A 20,306-nucleotide genomic window follows, 5' to 3' on the forward strand; every position below is an offset into this window, starting at 1 on the left:
GATAACGGTTTTAATGGTTATAATGGAAACTGTAATGGTCCCTGTGGATCACGCCTAGGGGGAATTTAGCATAGCGTAGCATGCAGGTGGGAGGAAACCAGAGAACCTTGAGCAAATCCATGGCGAATTCTATATAGAATTTTTTTTTTTTTTTTTTACATTTAAAATAAAAACAGATTCAATAAAGCAAAAATTACACCCAAGAAAACTTAGGAACTTTAAAAATAATACAAGTCTCGTTTATCTGAAGCTCCTTAACGACTGTATTTCTCACTTTACAGGTTGGAGAGGCTTCCGTATTCCTTTCTTTCATAATGCCTTATTTATAGATTTAATTTCATCACAAAGGGAATAAATATTTTACCACCGTCTCCAGGACATTTTCCTCTCTCTCACACACACACACACACACACACACACACACACACACACACACACACACACAAATAAGGCTATAATGCAATGCTTGGTTATCTCAAAACAGGTTTAATTTAATATGTCTTTATTTTTAAAATAATTAAACATTTGTCATTTCTCCAACCCACTATGACTTTGTCATCATTTATTTCAAGGCTCACCACAAAAAAAAAAAAAAAAATTGGTTGAATCGGAGACCCCCACAACCCCCACAACCCCCCCCCCCTTCTCTCTCTCTCTCTCTCTCTCTCTCTCTCTCTCTCTCTCTCTCTCTCTCTCTCTCTCTCACACACACACACACACACACTCACTCTCTCTCCTTATATATGCTAGAAAAAAAAAATTCAGAAGGCTGAAGTTTGAAAATAAAAGAGTAAAAATGAAGAAAGAAAGAAAGAAAGAAAAAAAAATCATAATAATTAAACAGAGAGTGGTGTTCAGTAATACATATTTAACACTCTGTGACCATCCCTAAAGAAAAATATATATATTTATAAATGCGCTAAAGGTTCTAATAGATCAATCAACAACAGGTCAATGAGCTGCATTCAGTTACAATATTTAACACTGTAAGAAACTCTCACACACACTCGTACACACGGACGATACGAGCTTCTCAGGTTTGGCGCAGGGACGCTGGGTCCTTGGTGTCTTCGCAGCAATGGTTGTGTGTGTGTGTGTGTGTGTGTGTGTGTGTTAGTTTACTGGTACCAGTGCCAGACTGGTGCAGAATCAAGAGAGGAAGTCCAAAAAAACCAACCCAAGAGAGAATGAGTGGAAAATCCTGGCAGCACCGAGAGAATAGGAAAGAAGTTTGTTAATGAGATGAGTGTGTGTGTGTGTGTGTGTGTGTGTGTGTGTGTGTGTGTGTGTGTGGTTGCTGGTTAACATTCAGCCTTCCCACTTTGAGGATTCTGCTAGGTCTTAATAGGTTCTGAGGAAATTTATCAGCGACAAGATGAAAGGATGGAGAGAGAGAGAGAGAGAGAGAGAGAGAGAGAGAGAGAGAGAGAGAGAGAGAGAGAGAGAGGGAGTGAAGGAGTGAGACAGTGTGTCTGGACGAGCGTTAGCAGGAACGGATCTTTCCTCAAACGATAGAGGTGAGGGTTTCGGTTTCGTAGCTGATTTCGTTTTCTCTCCACAGTAGCAGTTCATTTCAAATCCTACTATCCGGTCGAGTCCATCTCTCGCTCCCACTCGCACGAGCGAGCTCTTTTTCTCCGGGGGGTTTTTTTTTCTTTTTCTTTTTTTTTTTTAAGTCCTTTTTTCATTTTCAGTGTAATATTCTCGAAGGGAAAAAAAATATAGCAGGGAAAAAAAAAAAAATATTTACAGTGTTGTTGAAATAATGAAAGAGACGACGGAAATCTACAGTAAAGTAAGTCGCACAATACAGAAAGGAGTGGAAAAAAGGGAATAAACATAAATGGGAAGGGGGGAAAAAGGGGAAAAAAAAGAAAGGAAAGGAAAGGGAAAAAAAAAAAAAAAGGCCTGTGTGGGCGTGGCCGGTGATGTGGGAGTGTGTTCCAGGAGCGGTGCGAGAGGCGGGGCAGCGTTAAGTGGGAATAATGGCGTCGCTCCGCAGGCCTCTCTTCAGCTCCAAGTCCTCCAGCTTCTTCCACAATTCCTCTCGCTCTTTTTCCTTCTTTTTCTCCCTGTGAACGAGGGATGAGAACAAGAGGAGTTTAGAGCTACTGATACGGCAGTGTGAAGAGAGAGCGAGAGAGAAACATGAGTGAGAATGGGAGAGCAAATGAATGACAGAAGGACAGACTGAATGAGAGAAAGCAGCTGAATGACACAGAGAGAGAGAGAGAGAGAAAAAGAGGGAGAAAGGGGGGGGGGGGGTCACTGAACGAAAGAGAAAGAATAAAATAGACACACTGAATGTGAGAGAAAGCGACCGAATAATAAAAAGAGAGAGAAAGCAAGAGAGACTGTGTTAGTGTGTGTGTGTGTGTGTGTGTGTGTGTGTGTTACCTCTGGCGATCGGACTTGTAGGTGGCAGTGAGTTCATCAAACAAAGTGCTGTTCATTTCCATGAAGGCTTTCAGGACGTTGTACACTAAAGCTACGATCGCCCTGAACACACCGGAGAGAGGAGAAAAAACCCACAGCAACTTATCACAGTGTAGATTATTATCACACGCACGTGTGTGTGTGTGTGTGTGTGTGTGTGTGTGTGTGTGCGTTTATGCACTCACGGGTTCCAGTGTTCTTTGGAGATCCTGTACAAGCTGGTGAACATGATGGGCAGGATGACGTTGGAGTTCTCCTCGATAAGACTCATGATGTACTCGTTATTCCAGTAGTACAGCGCTCGCTCGGCCACCTACACACACACACACACACACACACACACACACACACACACACACACACACACACACACACACAATTTTCATTCAATCATTTAAGAAAAGTGGCATTTTTTTTTCCTCCAGGCCCTTAAACGTCTCCGCGTCCACTGACCTGGAAGTGAGGGCTGGAGACGCATTTGGAGATCTGCTTGAACAGCGGCTCCTGGATCTTCACAAACTGCGTGGGTTCGATCACGTCCAGGATCTCCTCCAGCTCGCCGAGGAACATCACCTGCAAGCACGGAGACGACGCGTCACAACCCGGGACACGGAGCTCGCAGCTATGTGTGTGTATTCTCGTTATTCTCCTCCCTCGTTAATTGATAAAAAAAACAAACAAAAAAAAAAAACGCACCTCTTTTTGACTGCACGTCTTTGGCCAGAACTTGAGAAGTCCTCTAATGACCTGCGCAGAGGAAGAGAGAAACCCAAGACAGTGAGTGCGAGGCGAACACTTCCGTTACACCTGGGAAACGAACCCGGACGCCAGAAACGAGGGACTCACCGGTTCTGTTAATGTGGGGTCTTTCTCTAGGAACTGTACAATACAATACGCCAACTGCAACACAGAGCAGAAACACACACTGACCATCAGACAGACCACACACACACACACACACACACACACACACACACACACACACACACACACACACACACACATTCCTGGACAAAGTTTTCCTGGATTTAAAAAAACAAAACAAAACAAAACAAAAAAACCCAGACATTCCACCATCTTTACTGCTCAGAAGTGCAAACACAGCAGAATAATGATGTGGGGGAGAAATAGAGAGAGAGAGAGAGAGAGAGAGAGAGGGGGAGAGAGAGAGAGAGAGAGAAATGAAAAAGAAGAAGAGCAGCAACAGAGAGACAGAGAGAGAGAATTACAGAAAGGCAGAACGAGTGAGACAGAGACCGAATGAGAGAGGAGAAGGTGACCAAATGAGAACGAGAGAGTGGAGAGAAAGACTGAAGGAGAGAGAAAGAAAGAAAGAAAGCAAGAGAGACAGAGAGAGAGAGAGAGAGAAAGGGAAAGAAGAGAAAGCAACTGAATGAGGGATAGAAAGAGGGACAGACTGAATGAGAGACAAAGCAGCTGAACGTCAGAGAGAGAGAGAGAGAGAGAGAGAGAGAGAGAGAGAGAGAGAGAGAGAGAGAGAGAGAGAGAGAGACACACACACAGACAGAGAGACCAAATGAAAAAGAAGAGCAGCAACAGAGAGAGAGAGAGAGAGAGAGAGAGAGAGAGAGACTGAATTACACAAGGCAGAACTAGTGAGATAGTGAGACCGAATGAGAGAGTAGAAGGTGACCAAATGAGAACGAGAGTGGGGAGAAAGAGAATGCGACTGAACGACAGTGAGAAAGGCTGAATGAAAGAAAGAGACTTTATGTGAGAGAAAGGCTGAATGAGCGAGTGAAAGAGAAGAGACGATGAATGAATGAGAGATAGAAAGAGAGAGAGAGAGAGAGAGAGAGAGAGAGAGCGAAACCAAGAGACAGCGACAGTGAAAGAGAGACCGAACTATACAGGGAAAGGCAGAACGAGTGAAAGAGAGACCGAACCATACAGGGAAAGGCAGAACGAGTGAAAGAGAGACTGGAGGAAAAAGCCAGAGACAGCGACAGTGTTTCAGGAAGATGATGTACAATAAGACGAACTCCGGCCGCTGTAGGTTCTGGGAGGCGGGGCTTCGTGTACATGGGGTCTGGTCACTGAAACACACACACACACACACACACACACACACACACACACACACACACACACACACACCTGCGCATGGAAGAGCGAGAGACTCCTGACTGTGTGCAGAGGAATCAACACTTTCACCAGGAACTGCTTGTGTTCAGCTTTCAGAGGTAAAGCGAAGCCGTTGATGATGCTGCAGAGAGAAAAACACACACACACACACACACACACACACGTTACACACTAATACAGTGAGTCATGCTGAGACACAACATGTTCTGGAAAAGGATGCTGGAAACATACCTTCCCAAAATTTCCAACAACTCGGCTACTCCATTGAAGTGCTCGGTTTCATAAACAAAACTACAGGAAGAAGAAAAACAAACACTTTTACTAAAACTTGGACGTGAATCTCGGATAATTCCACGTGTGGCGGTTATAACGGACACGGATTACAGTCGATCAGCGATCTGATGACGGCGAGGAGCGCCGACGCGTCACTTACCGTAGAAAAATATTATTGATCTGTTTTCGTATAAAAGCCCTCAGCCCCAGGAATTTGCCGTAGATTCTGTGTAAGACTGTTTTCAGGTAGTCTCTCTCCCGCGGGTCCTCGCTGTCGAACAGTTCCAGAAGCTTCGCAGAGACAGGGAGGAAGAACAAACACGAGTAAGCGGCACGCCGCGGCACTGACGACGTTTCCGAGGTTCTGCTGCTCGGGACTCACCTGTAAGACGAATTTCTGGTCTATATACTTTTTGGCAATGCTGGGCTGGAACTCCTGACTCTCCAGAAAGCGGATGAAGAACTCGTACACCAGCTGAGAGACACACAAACGGAGAAAAGAACATCGCGTGTTTAGGGTTCAGAGGCGTACTAACTCCTACGGTCCGAGTGGCGAAGCGGGAAGGTTAGCCGAACGTTCCGGAAAGATCATCTAGTAGCGCTTCTCCGCTAAAGCGTTTCTCCGGATGTCGTCGGGAGGCGAGATCGAATAAAACCGGGCGTCCGATTTGACGTTAACGAGCGAGATCGTAAGCGGTAAAAATGACGGAAGCGTGCGCGTTCCGAACACAGCCGAGGGCGCCGATACTTTTGTCGGTTGCAGACGTTTTAATGCGAACCTTTAAAAAAAAAAAAAAAAAAAGATTTCTTTTTAAAAGCTAAAAAAAACACATCAAGTTGGATAGCAAACGTGTCCGGCTCCGTTATACCGTACACTACGTAGGCCGCAAACGACGTGAACGCGAAGCCGTTTGGGATTCGGCCAGAACCGAAGAACGCCGGAGACGAAACGTAAGCTCGGGTCGAAGATAAAGCACGACGGTGGGTAAAATAAGACCAAATCCGACAAGACTTTTTTTCTAGACGATAACTTTAATGACAGAGACGTGACTCCAGGCCGAGATTACCGTCGAGCTGGGGTTTTTTTTAAGCTCCGCCCACACACCTCGGCTAGTCTCGTCTCACGTCGGTACCTGGGTTAGAAATCCAGCATGGCTGCTTGGGACAGGTCCGATGGAAGCGATGGAAACACTGACGACGTGGAGGATTATTAGGTCGTTCGGTGGAAACGTGTGAGAGAAACTACTGCCACCAGGGGGCGCATGTGAGATAATGTGGGGTTTTAGGAGACCAAAGCAAACGCTCCATTTCAACACTTTTAACTGACCTAATTTATGGACATGTATTTCCATCAACAACTTCCCATATAGTATTTATTCGGTACGGATATAAACACACACACACACACACACACACACGCGACAGCATACCTGTAAATGTGGCCACGAAGCCTCTAAAGTGGGTTCGTCCTCCTCTGGGTCGAACTCATTACTGTCGCTGGGTGGAAGAGTGCGGAAAATGTTATAGGACACCTGAGAGAGAGAAAAAAGGAAATGTTTTAAAATGACACACACAATCCATTTCTAGCGGTGCCAATACTTCCGATGTGCGGTATTGTTCAATTTTGTTACTGTTTTGTATAAAAATCTCTCACATGTATTAATCTCATCAACAACACAGACATCTTGTCCCCCTAAAAACATTCTTTTAATGATTTATTTATTTAATTAGAAACCCAGGGGTGCCATTAATTCGCGTGTAGAGGCTCACCATCTTGACGACCTCAGGGTAGGCCTGCTCGGTGAGGTAGCCTCGGCTGACCGTCACGTAATCCACCAGCTCGTTGAGCGTCGAGCGCTTGTACTCTTTCATCTTCAGGTCAGAGAGCGTGTCCATGAAGTCGAACAAGGTGCAGCACTGCTGCAGTTTCTTCAGGAACAAATCCGGCTGCTCCTGAGCAGGGACGTCTGATCACACACACACACACACACACACACACGCGCGCGCGCAAAACAAAACATTACTCCATGGTTAATGTTTCTCACACGTCACGATTCACGTGTCACTTCACATAAGGAATCAAACACTCCTTCTCATACTGTTACAGGGAATGACTCAACGAATCATGAATCATGTGATGAAGCCGAGTCACATTCCAAAGCTGATTAATTTCCGCCTATTATTTTTATTATTATCCGTTTATAGTTACATTTAATGTTGTGGAATGTCAACGAAGCAAGTCGGTTCCTTCCATCGCTTTCGTTATAGCAGCTATAAAGAGTCGTTCCTTCGCCAGACGCTTTTTCTTTTTTTTTTTCTTTCTCCGAACGTCACGTAACCGAGAAACCACAAAGTATTACTTGGCGGTAAACATAACGTCGCAAAGCGCCGACACCGGAGAATCCTTTCATGAACGTTATATAAACGTCTCCTTACAGAAAACTTCGCCAGATCGCCGTGTACGTCCTTGAACGACGATGAGCTGTTACTATGGAAACCGTAACGTATACGGTCCCATCCGAAAGTACCGGAACGGCAAGGTCCAAATCTATTGTTTTTCGGCCCTGATGGATTTCCCCTCTTTTCCCAGCTTCAGAACGGCTCGCTTTTCTCCCACAGACAGCTCTCGGGTCTTCATGTCGGTTTATCCTTTTTAAACAACAAATGCCGTCTTCACGGCGAAACCCAGAGCGCAAACCAAGAGCGCACGTTCCGCGCCGTTAATTCTCCAAACGATCGATTTAACAGGGCACACCTGGGCAGAAACACGCTCCCGTCGGTCACGTGCCCGGGTGACTTCCGGTCGCCTGAGAAAAAATGGGCGGGTTCAAACGAGAGCTTTACGTCCGACACGTCTGGACGGAGACGTGAGGAAACGAAACCGGAATTCTGTTCCGTCGTCCATCTTTTGATCTCAAACCCAAATGTCTTCGAGGTATGACGGAAACGACAGACCGTTCCGGTACTTTCAGAGGGGACCGCATTCGTGTAAGCCTGCGGTGTGTCGGAGCCGGCGTTCTAGAAGACGACTCGAAACCTTCTGACTCGTCAGCGCAGCAGTACGAGACGAGTCCGGGTAGCTTCCTGACGCTTTGAGCGGACTCGTACTGCTGCGGCGAGAAAGACTCGGGCTTCTTCTTATAGTATGCTGCGAGTTCTTGGGAAACGGATCTCTAGGAAGCAAAGAGACGTACGTATAAAGTAACAGCCATGTGTCCCACACACACACACACACACACACACACACACACACAGATAGAGAGAGAGAACGAGAGCGAGCAAGAGGGAAAACCCCAGAGTCTGTAAATGGAGTAGTAACAGCTTTGGTTTACTGATGGAAAGTAAGTGTGTGTGTGTGTGTGTGTGTGTGTGTGTGTGTGTGTGTAAAAGAGTGTGTATCCGTGTCGGTGCGTGGATGTTTCGAGAGCAAAAGGGAGAACAAAATGTTCCGACAGGTGGAGTGTGAAATGGAAACGTGCTATACGTGTATAATCATGAACGATGAACACACACACACACACGCGTTTTTATACTCATTTTAAATCCAAAATCATGCAGCTGATTATCATGCCTGTGTGAATCACCAATCTGTACAGCGAGGCTGTTTAAAGTGATGAACACACACACACACACACATACACACACACACAAAGAGAAAATGCCAGCATAGTTCACATTCTTCTCATCAGAGGAACCAAGAACACCTGCAGCTACAACCTGATCCCTTACTCTCTCTTTCTCTCTCTCTCTCTCACACACACACACACACACACACACGCACTCTCTCACTCTCACACACACCCCATCTAATACCTCACATCTGTCAAGCATGCTCAACACACGCGTATTGTATTTTTCTGGTATTTTCCTTCACCCGATTGGCTCGATCCGAAAAGCCTCCCCGAGGTAGTGCGCACTAGACAGGGCACAAAACGAGGGCTGTCCGAACACACCAATAACACGTCTAATAAGACGTCGAACCCGCCCCTGTGTCAATCCGTCAGCGAGGAAAGATCGAGATTTCGATCGCTCGATCAATTGACAGATCACTAAAAATATTTTTTGAATATTTCTTTCTAAACAAAAAACAAACGTGACGCGGTCAACTTTCCCCCCCTCACTGCACTCCCCATGATTCTCAAGCTCGTGGCCAGACAGGTCCACAAAACACACCCGACCCTCTGTAGGTGTGGGCGCGCGACACGGAGACACCGGAACGTTTCCGTTTAAAGCGGTGAGCTGTCCTGTAGGGAATCGTGCTCGCGCTAACACGCACATCCTGACGGCTTTTAATCGACGCTAATGAAAAACCAAACGGCAACCGGGTTAGACGAGTGACGGGAAGAAAACAAAGTAGGATCAGCAGGCCCGTGTTGGTTTGATTTAACCCCCCGCCCCCGCCCCCACCCCCACACACTCACCCTCCCCGTCTCGCCGGCCTTCGTCTTTTCTCCTCGTCAGACTCTCTAAGAATAAAGATGGCCAGACTGGGAGCAAAGTGTTTAAAAGTATAAACTTTGAGCGCAGTGTAGTGCTGCTGCATGTGTGTGTGTGTGTGTGTGTGTGTGTGTGTGTGCACGTGTGTGTGCATGTACTGAAAGGACAGCAGCAGTCAGGATCAGGTTACCAGGCACAGCTGACCCCACGGAAACTATGGCTGGGTGGAGAGAGGGGAGGGCCTGGCTGAAATGAAATGACACCCCCCCAATACCAACACACACACACACACACACACACACACACACACACACACTGCATCGTTCCTTTCTGTCTTCAGTTCTATTTTCTGCACTACTCATGTTAAACTTTCTGCCCTTGAGGTCAGAGAGCGAGCGAGAGAGAGAGCGAGAGAGAGAGAGAGAGCGAGAGAGAGAGAGAGAGAGCGAGAGCGAGAGCGAGAGAGAGAGCGAGAGAGAGAGCGAGAGAGAGCGAGAGAGAGAGCGAGAGAGAGAGCGAGAGAGAGCGAGAGAGAGAGCGAGAGAGAGAGCGAGCGAGAGAGCGAGCGAGAGAGAGAGCGAGAGAGAGAGAGAGCGAGAGAGAGAGCGAGAGAGCGAGAGAGCGAGCGAGCGAGCGAGAGAGAGAGAGCGAGAGAGAGAGAGAGCGAGAGAGAGAGAGAGAGAGCGAGAGAGAGAGCGAGAGAGAGAGCGAGAGAGAGAGCGAGCGAGAGAGCGAGCGAGAGAGCGAGCGAGAGAGAGAGCGAGAGAGAGAGAGAGCGAGAGAGAGAGCGAGAGAGAGAGAGAGCGAGAGAGAGAGCGAGAGCGCGAGAGCGAGAGAGAGAGAGAGAGAGCGCGAGAGCGAGAGAGAGAGAGAGAGAGAGAGAGAGAGAGAGCGAGAGAGAGGGGAAGGAACACCTACAACTGCATCTTACTACACAACCATGTCATGCATCAATAATAACAAAGGAGCACATTGTTACAATAAGACTGCGATTTTGTCTCGCAGCAGCAACACCTTTCCGACCAATCAGATTCGAGAATTCAAAGTCTGAGGTACATATATTACAGAGGCTAAGAAATCTCCAAGACTCCGCCTTCACAGAAACCAACGCCAAATCGAGCAAACTCGGCAATACTGTGAGGCGCTTGCAATTTTTCAAAACGACCACAGAGTTCGAACACGGGTACGGCCAAAGGGTCTCGTCTACAAAATCAACAAACCGCGATTTCGCAGATCCGAGTAGTTTCCCGCAAAAAAAAAAAAAAAATCTGGCCTCGACAATCCCGAACGCACGGTATTGGAGTAGAACACAGCGTTAGATTCAGGTAAGGGGCGTGACCTAAAGTCTGAAGACGGGAGATTTCCACGCTGAATTATTATTACGTACAAACGGTCGAGTGTGTGAGGTATGACGCAAACGTGCCGGTTATAACAAACTTTCCTTTATGTAAAATCAAAACGAAAATCTGCCTCGTAGCTTCCCTGGCTGTTTCTTCTACGGGTTTGCGAACGCGTTTCATTCTGCAATCATAAATAAACTACGAATAAATCATACACCGCATACATTATTTATTTCATTTCCAGCCAAACGCAAAAAAATAACCTGACGGTAGAAAGACAGAAGTTTCAGGACCGTTTAGATACAATTAGGTTATCTACATACACGATTTTTAATCAACTGCGCCCCCTAGTGACCGTGAACTGGTACAACAATTTCAATTTTGATTGATTTTGACCCTTACTGAACAGTCGCAGGAATCTATCTGTATTACACCCACGCATCCACACACACACCTCGCTGTTCCATTAAAAGCTCAGCCACATGTAGAGAACCCACACGACCCCGGCGGTGTAGTACTTAAATAATAAAACGCTTCGATACAGAATCTGAATTAATAACGTAACACCGCTCCTGTAAGCGCGGTGCGTAACGACGCCACTTTCTCCTGCTCACACGCGGAGCGCCGACCTTTCGTTATAAAGTCAGAGCGACGTGGTGAGCTGCTTAACGGGGCTCCTGCTGTCCTTCCTACCCATAATCCTCAGCTAGGGAGGGAGACAGAGAGGTGAAAGAGGTTTGTTACGCGAAGTTCATCGAGCGTCGTTGTACGCGATCGTCGCGTATTCTGAGATCATCAAGATTGCGGAAATAAACACTCGCCACACAAACTTCAGATTAAATTAAAAAAAAAAAAAAGAAAAGAAAAGAAAATTCTTTGGAGAAACACATCTGGCCGCTTCATATTTGTGGAGATGAAACGTGCGACAAGAACGCAGTAAAACCAGTTTGGCGAGTCTGGGTGACCCTGACGATCCCACTGATGACTAGAGCGAACAGTCACGTCATGATACGACACGACGTTCATCATCACTTATAGGTTTAAAAAAAAAAAACGTGATACTAAACTACCTCAATCACTTCATCTTTAAAGTCTACAACGAAAAAGGACTAAAAGTTCCGCATTTATTTACTTTTTTTTTTTTTATAAAAAGGCTGGACAATTTTAAACAGGAGTACGAAAATGACTAATTAAATCAAGCCCACGCATCCTCAGACATCAACATAACACGGAGATTAGATCCTTTTTATCCCGCTGCTGAATCCTGCATTCTGATTGGTCTACAACTGCAAAATCACAGGTCTGTATATCAACGCGCTCGTCTGGAACGACGCGTCATCACGAGCGCCACGTGAACGGTTTAAAAACAGGCGCACGTGTTCGCACGGCGGCGTTTTCTGTAAGGAGGCGTACGGAAGGAGTCTCCGGTGTCAGGCGGAGCTCCGACGTGCTTCAGGACGGGACGGAGGAGGTTCACGATCTCTTCGGTAACGTGAACGCGTATCGGTTCCGAGAGGAACCAAGTGTATATGAAGCGGGGCTGAGCAGCACGAAGTATCGCGTCTTCAAAAGTCCGAAAGGCCAGATCCTCCCGCGCTTATGTAAATGATGAAAAGTGATTTAGAGCGGATTATGTAAATGAGTCAATGAGAGTAATGGTCTCTAATGGTTTACAGCCAGCACAAAGGACCGTCCATTTAATCAGAGTGATACAGAGATAAACTGATGAGGCGTGTGTGTGTGTGTGTGTGTGTGTGTGTGTGTTACCTTTGAGCAGAGGGAGGGGAGTGAGCTCGATGGGTTTGCCCTGAGCGCGGAACTGCGAGGAACTCTGCGAGCGCTTCTGCTTGGCCTTCCTGACCGATTTTCGGGAGAACCCGTCCACTTTGTCCACTGACGGTGGCGAGGTGGCTGCTGAGGACATAGCCCTGAAAGACACGGACAAAATCATACGTCACCGAACGCCTCACCAGACTAGCCAAGCGGTTCTGGTATGAGGAGGTCAGACCTGCTGACCCTGAAGAGCAACAGTGTGTGTGTGTGTGTGTGTGTGTGTGTGTGTCCAAGTCAGAGCAGAACCGATACATTTGCTTGGTTAGTTTCTCTCAATGCACATAATTAAACCGAAAAAAAGCGCGCACACACACACACACACACACACACACACACACACACAAAACATTGGCTGAGAGATGTGTAGGGCTGAACACGCACGTGTAAAACCCCTTTGTAACGTGTAGAGTTTACTGTAAACAAACCTTTACCAAGTACATGCAGAAATCCTAAGCACCGGTGGTTCATTCTAGTCACTTACACCTACAGGTTTAAATAAATAAATAAATAAATAAATAAATAAATAAATAAGTTTCAAAGTCAAGCGGGAAAACCGAGAGGAGCTGTATACTAAAGTGAGACGAGGAGAAGGGGGCGGGGCTTAAAGCGTGTAGGTTAATATCAGAGCGTTCAAAAAAAAAGACCAACACGACCGACAATTGCTCCGGGTTTACAACGGACTTTAAATAAATAAATAAATAAATAAATAAATAAATAGATAAATAAATAAATAACTCCTGCAGCCCGCCCCCTCGCAAAACGGCAAGTTTGTGTGACGTAAACGAGATAAATCACGTCAGAACTATTTCCCACCCTTAATCTGAAATTACAATGTACATAAATTAAGTGAAAAACCAATCAGAAACACTTTAAGGGTTAAAAAAAAGTTGCAATAACCTTGTTATGCAAGTGTGCACACCCTTTTATAACTGGGGGTGTGGCTGTGTTCAGAACGAACCAATCACACGCAACGTCGTGTTCAGAAAGTAATCACCATACAGCTGTCGTCGATGAAATAAAGACCAGCTGTTTCTGCAGGATCTTCTGTAGGAACTCATCAGTAGAGGGGTACAAAAAAGGATTTCCAAAACAGTACTGTACCATGTGGAGAAAGTGCAGCGCCACAGTGAGGTCGCCACGAACAGGACGTCCCTCCCGGAAGACAAAAACCTACCAAGCTGAACTAAATCACCTCAAACCACCTGACAAAACGTGTTACACTCTGAGGAGACCAAATCCAAAAGGGATAACTCCATAAGCGCAAAAGCACATCACTAAAAGAACAGCGCGCCCACGGTGAAGCACGGTGGTGGCGGCGGCGGCGTCGCCGCGCATCACAGCCGCTCTTCTTCAGCCAGAACTGGGGCTTCTATCAATGTGGAGGGAATCATGAAGGGCTACGAATCCCAGTCGACGACTTTCAGCGCGAAACCTTCAGCAGGACAACGACCCGAAGCATACATCCAAACCAACAACGGAACGGATCGACGAACGTCCTTTAAGCGCCGCGTTTAGGACGCCCCGTCGACGCCGGTTCACCACCGGTTCCAGAGGTTAACCAAAAACAAACCGCGAACGCTTTCGTCCTTTTACGCAAAAACGCGTCGCTTATTTCAGACCAATATAACGAACATCTTAAACACGTGATTTGCTACAGGAGGACGAGAAAGGAAGAAAAAAAAAGGCGTGCGTTCGATGATTTATTTAAGTATTTAAATGTTGTGTTGAGCGAGTAAGCCGTCCGCAGCAGAACACCTTCCTGTGGAGATCGGACACAAATTGTAAACACACTCGTAGGTTGTACGGCCTCGCGCACGGAAATAAAGCCGGACGACCGTCTCTAGCACGACCAGACTTCCTGCCGACTTCCTGTTGACTTCCTGTTGAGCTCTGATTCATTCCTGCGTACACACTCTTTTCTCTCCTAATCCCTTGGCGCGGGTTATGTAATGTCACCGAGAGCGCGCCGTGGAGAATTAATCCCGAATGCTTCGAGGCCGTTCGTCCTCGTGACTTCTTGAGAGAAAAAAAAACGGGCTTTAATCGTTTCCTTCGAGCGATCATTTATCAATTGCAGCCATATATCGCAAAAGGTCATCGTGGCTGTGGGTTGCATCTTATATAGCTGCATAGCGTATACACTATGAGGTTAAAATCACGGACAGGTGAAGTGAACCACGTTGATCATCTCGTTACGACGGCAGCTGTCGAGGGGTGGGATATATTTATTAGGCAGCAAGTGAACAGCCAGTTCTCGAAGTTGATTTGTGAGCGGCTCTGAAAGGGGCCAATGGGAACTATGGGGAGAAGGCGAGCTGGCGGAGGAAATGTGATGCTCTGCGAAACCCGTTCTTCTGGGAAACCTCGGGTCCTGGCATTCACGCGGATGTTACTTTGACACGTACCACCAAGTACACGCCTAACAGCGACAGCAGCGTCCTCTTTCAGCAGGATAATCCTCCCCGTCACGCCAAAAAAATTGTTCAGGAACGCTCTGAGGGACATGACAGAGAGTTCAAGGTGTTGACTCTGTTGACCTCTGAACTCCCCAGATCTCAATCCGAGCGATCGTCTCTGTTCCTTTCCGTACGCCACGCGACCGAGACGTACTGAGGAGTGCGCCGTCGCTATACGCGATCCGGCGGATACGGAATGATCAACCAGCCGACGTGTGTATAAATCTATACGACACAGTGTGAGTTCATCTGGGGGGGGAACACACCCTCAAGCGCTCACCAAGCTGTTACCAAACAGTCATGAATCAACAGGAGATTCGTTTTACAATCAGGGTGAACGTTTCCAGGACTGTCATGACACAAGTATGAGTCACAAACGCATAACTGGAGCGTTTCAGTTTCCACACACGCTGACCAAAAAAAAAATATATATTTACAACATATAGCGGCGACCATTTTGAGGACCGACTGCATCAGTGTACCGGAGTCACTAAGAAAGTTCATTTCAGTTGGAAGCACGTTAATCGAGCACGCTACTACTTTTTATACATCATTTCGATTGAAACTGCACCAGATTTTATACACCAAGTCTTCACCAAGCAACAGTGAGACAGATCATTTCCCCGTCACGCTTTCTCCTAGCTCGTGTTAGCTTGCTAGCTAAGTTACAGGACGACTAGTTAGTTAGTTATTTAGTTTAGTAACTAGTTAGCCGATACCGACTCGATGCCAGTTTTTTTTTCCCCTACTCCTGATGGAACACGCTGGGATTCACGCTGAAGATCCAGTGGAACCAGAGGTGGGCGATATGACCAAAATATCATCGATATGCATCACGAAATACAAGTCTGCGAATCGAGTGGCTGAAATCAATTTTTGTTAATAAAAGGTTGTCAGTTTGTAACTTTTTTGTAAAAAATAAATAAATAAAAGTACGACACATGTGATAAACGTGACAAAATTGATCTAGATATGGATATTAATATCTCGTTGCATCGCCCAGTCCTTCTGGATAAAGTAGGAACGGTTCTGACGATCCACGCGAGTCCTCGCTCGTTTAACATCCGACCCTTTAAGACTCGATACGGAACAGTCGAAAACATGAGACACTTCTATAGGCGCTTATCTGGGTTCACCCCAGTGTCAGCGGTGCCTCGGGGTGAATTTGCATGTGACGCTGCCTGTGGTTATTGTGCATCGTGTCTATATATAGCCCGGACTTTGAATAACAAACTTCATCACAAAAGCGGAGGACGCTTGGCGGCCTCGAGTGGGCGTACACGAGCGTTCCGCCGGCCAGGCGATTAGTTAGCGTACGGGATCCATCTTAACGTCCGGATCTTTGTAATGAACTTGAGAAAAACGGGGTTCCTGCTCGAGCACAGCTTCAGCACTACGAGCTTTACGGAGCAAGACGGGCACAGGATGTAAAAAAAATAAAATAAATAAATAATCCCCAGCATCCTGTTTTTAACGGCTGCAGCTGTTGAGCTGAGCGAGAGGTCTGTGATTGGTCGATTGAAGTGTCAGTCAAGTATCAGTCTTTGTCGCATATAGTGATCGAATAAAGCAAACTGTTGCTTTAAAAAAAAAAAAAAAAAAAAAAGTTTGAGAATTGCTTCCGAGAGCCGTCTGAAAGGAGCTTCGGAAAGCGTTCAGCGTTTGATTAAAAGTAGGAGGAGCTTGGCTGTCCAACAAACGAAAGGGCGGGGCTGCAGACATGGAGGCGTGATTTGGGAGAGCGCAACATCCACATGACGTCATCTTATCGAAAATCACATTGACTTCAAAGCGTGACTCAGGACTTCTGAATTTTACTCAGAAAACTCGAACGTGTATAAACACGACTCTAAACACTACTGTCTGTGTGGACGCTCAGCGTCACGTTCTCCTCGCGTCACCGTGGGTTTCTTCCAGGTTCCTCCGACCTCCCAAAAACATGCTATTAAAATGAGAGATTCTCCCCGAGGACGAGGCCCGAAGACACTGTACATTTTCGAAAACGCTCAAGGGACGGCGTTAGAAAATCCCGATCGCTGGCTTTCTTTCAGATTTACGCACGGACCGCTGAGTGCAAAAACGGCGCAGCGAAGAACCGCGACATAAACAGAACCTCTGCGCATTTATATAAGGAAAACGATACATGCTCAAAAGGTGCAACCGTCAGGAGTAAGGGGCTGTGCACCACAAGCCGGGTGTGAACATTTCGCCCGAGCATACCCAGAGACAGAACAGTCCGTCGGACGAGCCTCGACATCACGACGACGGACGTTTGAGACGGATTTACAATCTTACCAGGATTCTAGAACAGTGTCAGGTCACACAATGAAGCTCCTCCGACGGTAGACCCGCGATTCAAGAACTTTACCACAGGCTCGTGTAAACACTTTTTCGAAGCGTCGTGGACATGTCTCGTGATCGCCGCTACCGTATTTGTAGCTGCCCCACGAGTTTGTCCGTGCTCGCTCGAGATTTCACCTCACACTGCCGGAACGTTCTACAGAATTTGTTTCAAGACTTCCATCCGCGACAGTAAAACCGGCGCCTGAAAAAAAAAAAAAAAAAAATCGCACATGCGGCATAAAAACCCGGATCCGATAAGATTGTATCATTATCGGTGAGAAAAGAGAAGAGGCGTGGCCACGTGGGTCGCAGCAGAATAACCATTCGCCACCCCGAGTCTAAACCGTTGCCCCAAAAGCGTAGCATTTTACTTCAAGTCCGGATAAAACTTTTTTCCTCATGATTTTACTCTGTATTATTATTATTCCTATTGAAGTGCTTCCTTTTGAACCAGGGAGTCAGAATAATAGCGTTTGAGACACAGCGCCACCCCGTGACCACAGCATAAACCACGTTTACTGCGAACGAGCCGCCACTGTAGAGCAAGAGCTTGGGGGCGGGATATACACCTTATAGAGAGCGTTTTATTGGACGAACGCAAGACTAGTACAGGATGAGTCACAAAAAACATTTTTAATTGGTTTTCCTGTGAGTGAAGTACAAAAATAAAAAAAAACATTACTCGAACAAACAAATCTCAAAAACTATTTATTTTTTATGCATCAAATTTTTTTTAATTATTGAATTGGTGTCCATAACACTTCAAAAAGCTTTTGATTTCACATAAAAGGCGGTTTAATTGCATTCTGCAACAGTTTCTAGATATCATCGAGACATTAAATTGAGTAAATAACAGGCCTGAATAACCGCACAAGCTTCCCTCACTGACAATTTAACATGGCAAATTCTCCCAAGGCTCAATCCCAAACCCTCCACTGCTGCCTATATATGTGCACTACATAGTGCGCATACATACCGGGCGATATACACCCTACGTAGTGCACTCCGTCCTCATTTAGGATTCGGGATAAAAGTGAGAGTTTTGCCATCTATCTATCTAGGAAACAGAGCTGGAGCTACTGAGGCCTACACGGGCGATTAGCATTCTTAGCAAACACGAATCACTCAACGCGTTACCAGAACCACCAAATATACGTTTATTCTTATATTTTGTTAGATCATTCGTGTCGGGTCATAATCCTACGAGCCCCTAGACGCCTCCACGGACGTTTCCTTAGTTTTATCCATCCTCGCGAGCTCCACTAACCGCTAACTCGCTAGCCGGTTGCTAACGATCAAAACATTAGCTGGTCATTTCTTTAAAAACAACCACCACCACACACACGCGCGCGCGCTCGTAAATAAAACAATACAAGCCGTTTCTCTTTATTCTGTGTATCTGATCGTTTTATTAACTAGAAAAAAAACCCAAACGAAAGTAAGAAACGTAATTTTCTTAGCAGCCGAGCTAACTCACTAGCATGCTAACCGAATTCCAGCTCGCGTCTTTGCTAGCAAAGGAGCCGCAAAAGGAAACGAAAACAAGCAGCATGAATCAATCAATCAATCAATCAATCAGGCAAACAAAACAATTAGTAGAATTTTTTTAAAAGAAAGAAATGAAGTTAGAAAGTACATTTTACTAAGACAGAAGTTTGTTCTACCTTTTGATCCTCTGTGTTTCGGGGGAACGAAGGAGGTGATTAGGAGGAGTGATCCCGTATAAACACTTTATTTTATTATTTTTTATTTACTTAACAAATATGTTCCCAAATCTGCGTCCTGTTGAAAAACAGACAAACGCAAAGGAAAAAAAATATGCAGTGTTGGCTTTAAAGCTGCCAATCCTCACAACACCATCTAGTGAAATAATCCTCCGTGTCCCATCAATGGATGCATTAAAAAAAAAAAAAAAAAAAAGAAAAGAAAAAAAAGAAGAGATACGGTTAAAATAAACACATTTCCTGATGTTTGGTAGAAATCCAGTGTGTTTATCCGTGCTTTCCGGCTTACTCTTCCTTCCCGATTGTTTCTTTAATTGAGGTTTTTTTTTAGGGCGATTACAGCGTTTCACCCTATTGTCAATATAGCTGGGCTGAGTCCATGGCACACATAAAACACACACACATACATACACAGAGAGCGAGAACGATAGGGCTCAACCCTGCTGGTTTGTGTGCCGGCCCATACTGCACGCTGATTGGTCGGTTTAAAGATTCTCATCGATACGATTGGATAGCGTGGGTGTCAATCATGAGGAGGGGGGAAAAGAATGCAGAGTGAACATAGGTTGCCGAGTACAGCAGAAGGAGAGGAAGGGGGTAAAAACCAAAACAAAACAAACTAACAAAAAAACCACAGCTCGCTGCTGTCAACCGGCGAGAGGGGAAAAAAGGTGGAAGAAAATTTAAACGTGGAATGAAGTTAGGCTTGAAGTGAGGCCAAACCCAGCGGTGTACGATTCATTTTGTTTTGTGTCGTTTCGTTCCAATCACTTGATATATTCGATTCACTCGAGCATGAAAACAACACACACTTCCACAAGTAAACATACGATAAGGAAAATTCACTTCTTACACAAAGAGCGATTCTTTTCTTCTTTTAAAAACCTAGTTTACCTCGATTGAATCTTATATCAGGAAGATTCTATTTAGTCGGCTCTTTGAATCGGCTCTTTGAATTGTGCGAGTCATTATTGAGAGTCGACTTGCACATACAACTCCTCTGTTTGTTTGGTTGGGTTTTTTTGGTCATCAATCAGCCAGCTCTATTCTGAAATCGACGCCCAGGATAGTGCCGGATGATGAGTAACACACACTATGCATAGATAAATAAAAAATCAAATCAGATAAAGAGCTCTAGTCTGTAACTGTGCACCTACAACGAGGTACAAGTGTCTGAAAATGTATTGCAAGTATTTAACAGTGTTTACCAGAAACAAACACACATACACTACGGAATAAATTTCATATGTTTATATGTGAGGAATAAAACACTTGGGACACAAAGCTGATTTAAGAATATTTTCCTGTAATAGCATGTTGTGAAGTGTTTTTTTATTTATTAAAAAAAATACACATAC

At 45.6% G+C, this 20,306-nt stretch overlaps 1 protein-coding gene across 3 annotated transcripts; it reads right to left on the reverse strand.

The window, feature by feature from the left end:
* Window positions 1-813: 813 nt before the first annotated feature.
* On the reverse strand, window positions 814-19,356 carry ppp2r5eb (protein phosphatase 2, regulatory subunit B', epsilon isoform b). Of its 3 annotated transcripts, XM_017464722.3 has the most exons (14): window positions 18,889-19,356; window positions 12,360-12,520; window positions 6,586-6,782; window positions 6,246-6,347; window positions 5,198-5,290; window positions 4,976-5,106; window positions 4,774-4,833; window positions 4,555-4,663; window positions 3,283-3,336; window positions 3,133-3,183; window positions 2,890-3,009; window positions 2,622-2,749; window positions 2,398-2,499; window positions 814-2,072 (listed from the first exon to the last, which is right to left on the reverse strand). In XM_017464722.3, exons 2-14 carry the CDS (start codon window positions 12,514-12,516, stop codon window positions 1,973-1,975), a joined length of 1,404 nt encoding a protein of 467 aa, XP_017320211.1. In that variant the 5' UTR covers window positions 12,517-12,520; window positions 18,889-19,356; the 3' UTR covers window positions 814-1,972. The 3 variants fall into 3 exon arrangements, with proteins under 3 accessions (XP_017320211.1, XP_017320213.1, XP_017320212.1); XM_017464724.3 differs by lacking the exons at window positions 12,360-12,520; window positions 18,889-19,356 and adding an exon at window positions 9,237-9,385; XM_017464723.3 differs by lacking the exons at window positions 12,360-12,520; window positions 18,889-19,356 and adding an exon at window positions 7,025-8,048.
* Window positions 19,357-20,306: the final 950 nt, after the last annotated feature.

This window comes from Ictalurus punctatus, chromosome 3 (assembly GCF_001660625.3).
Source record: "Ictalurus punctatus breed USDA103 chromosome 3, Coco_2.0, whole genome shotgun sequence".
Classification (NCBI taxonomy): domain Eukaryota; kingdom Metazoa; phylum Chordata; class Actinopteri; order Siluriformes; family Ictaluridae; genus Ictalurus; species Ictalurus punctatus.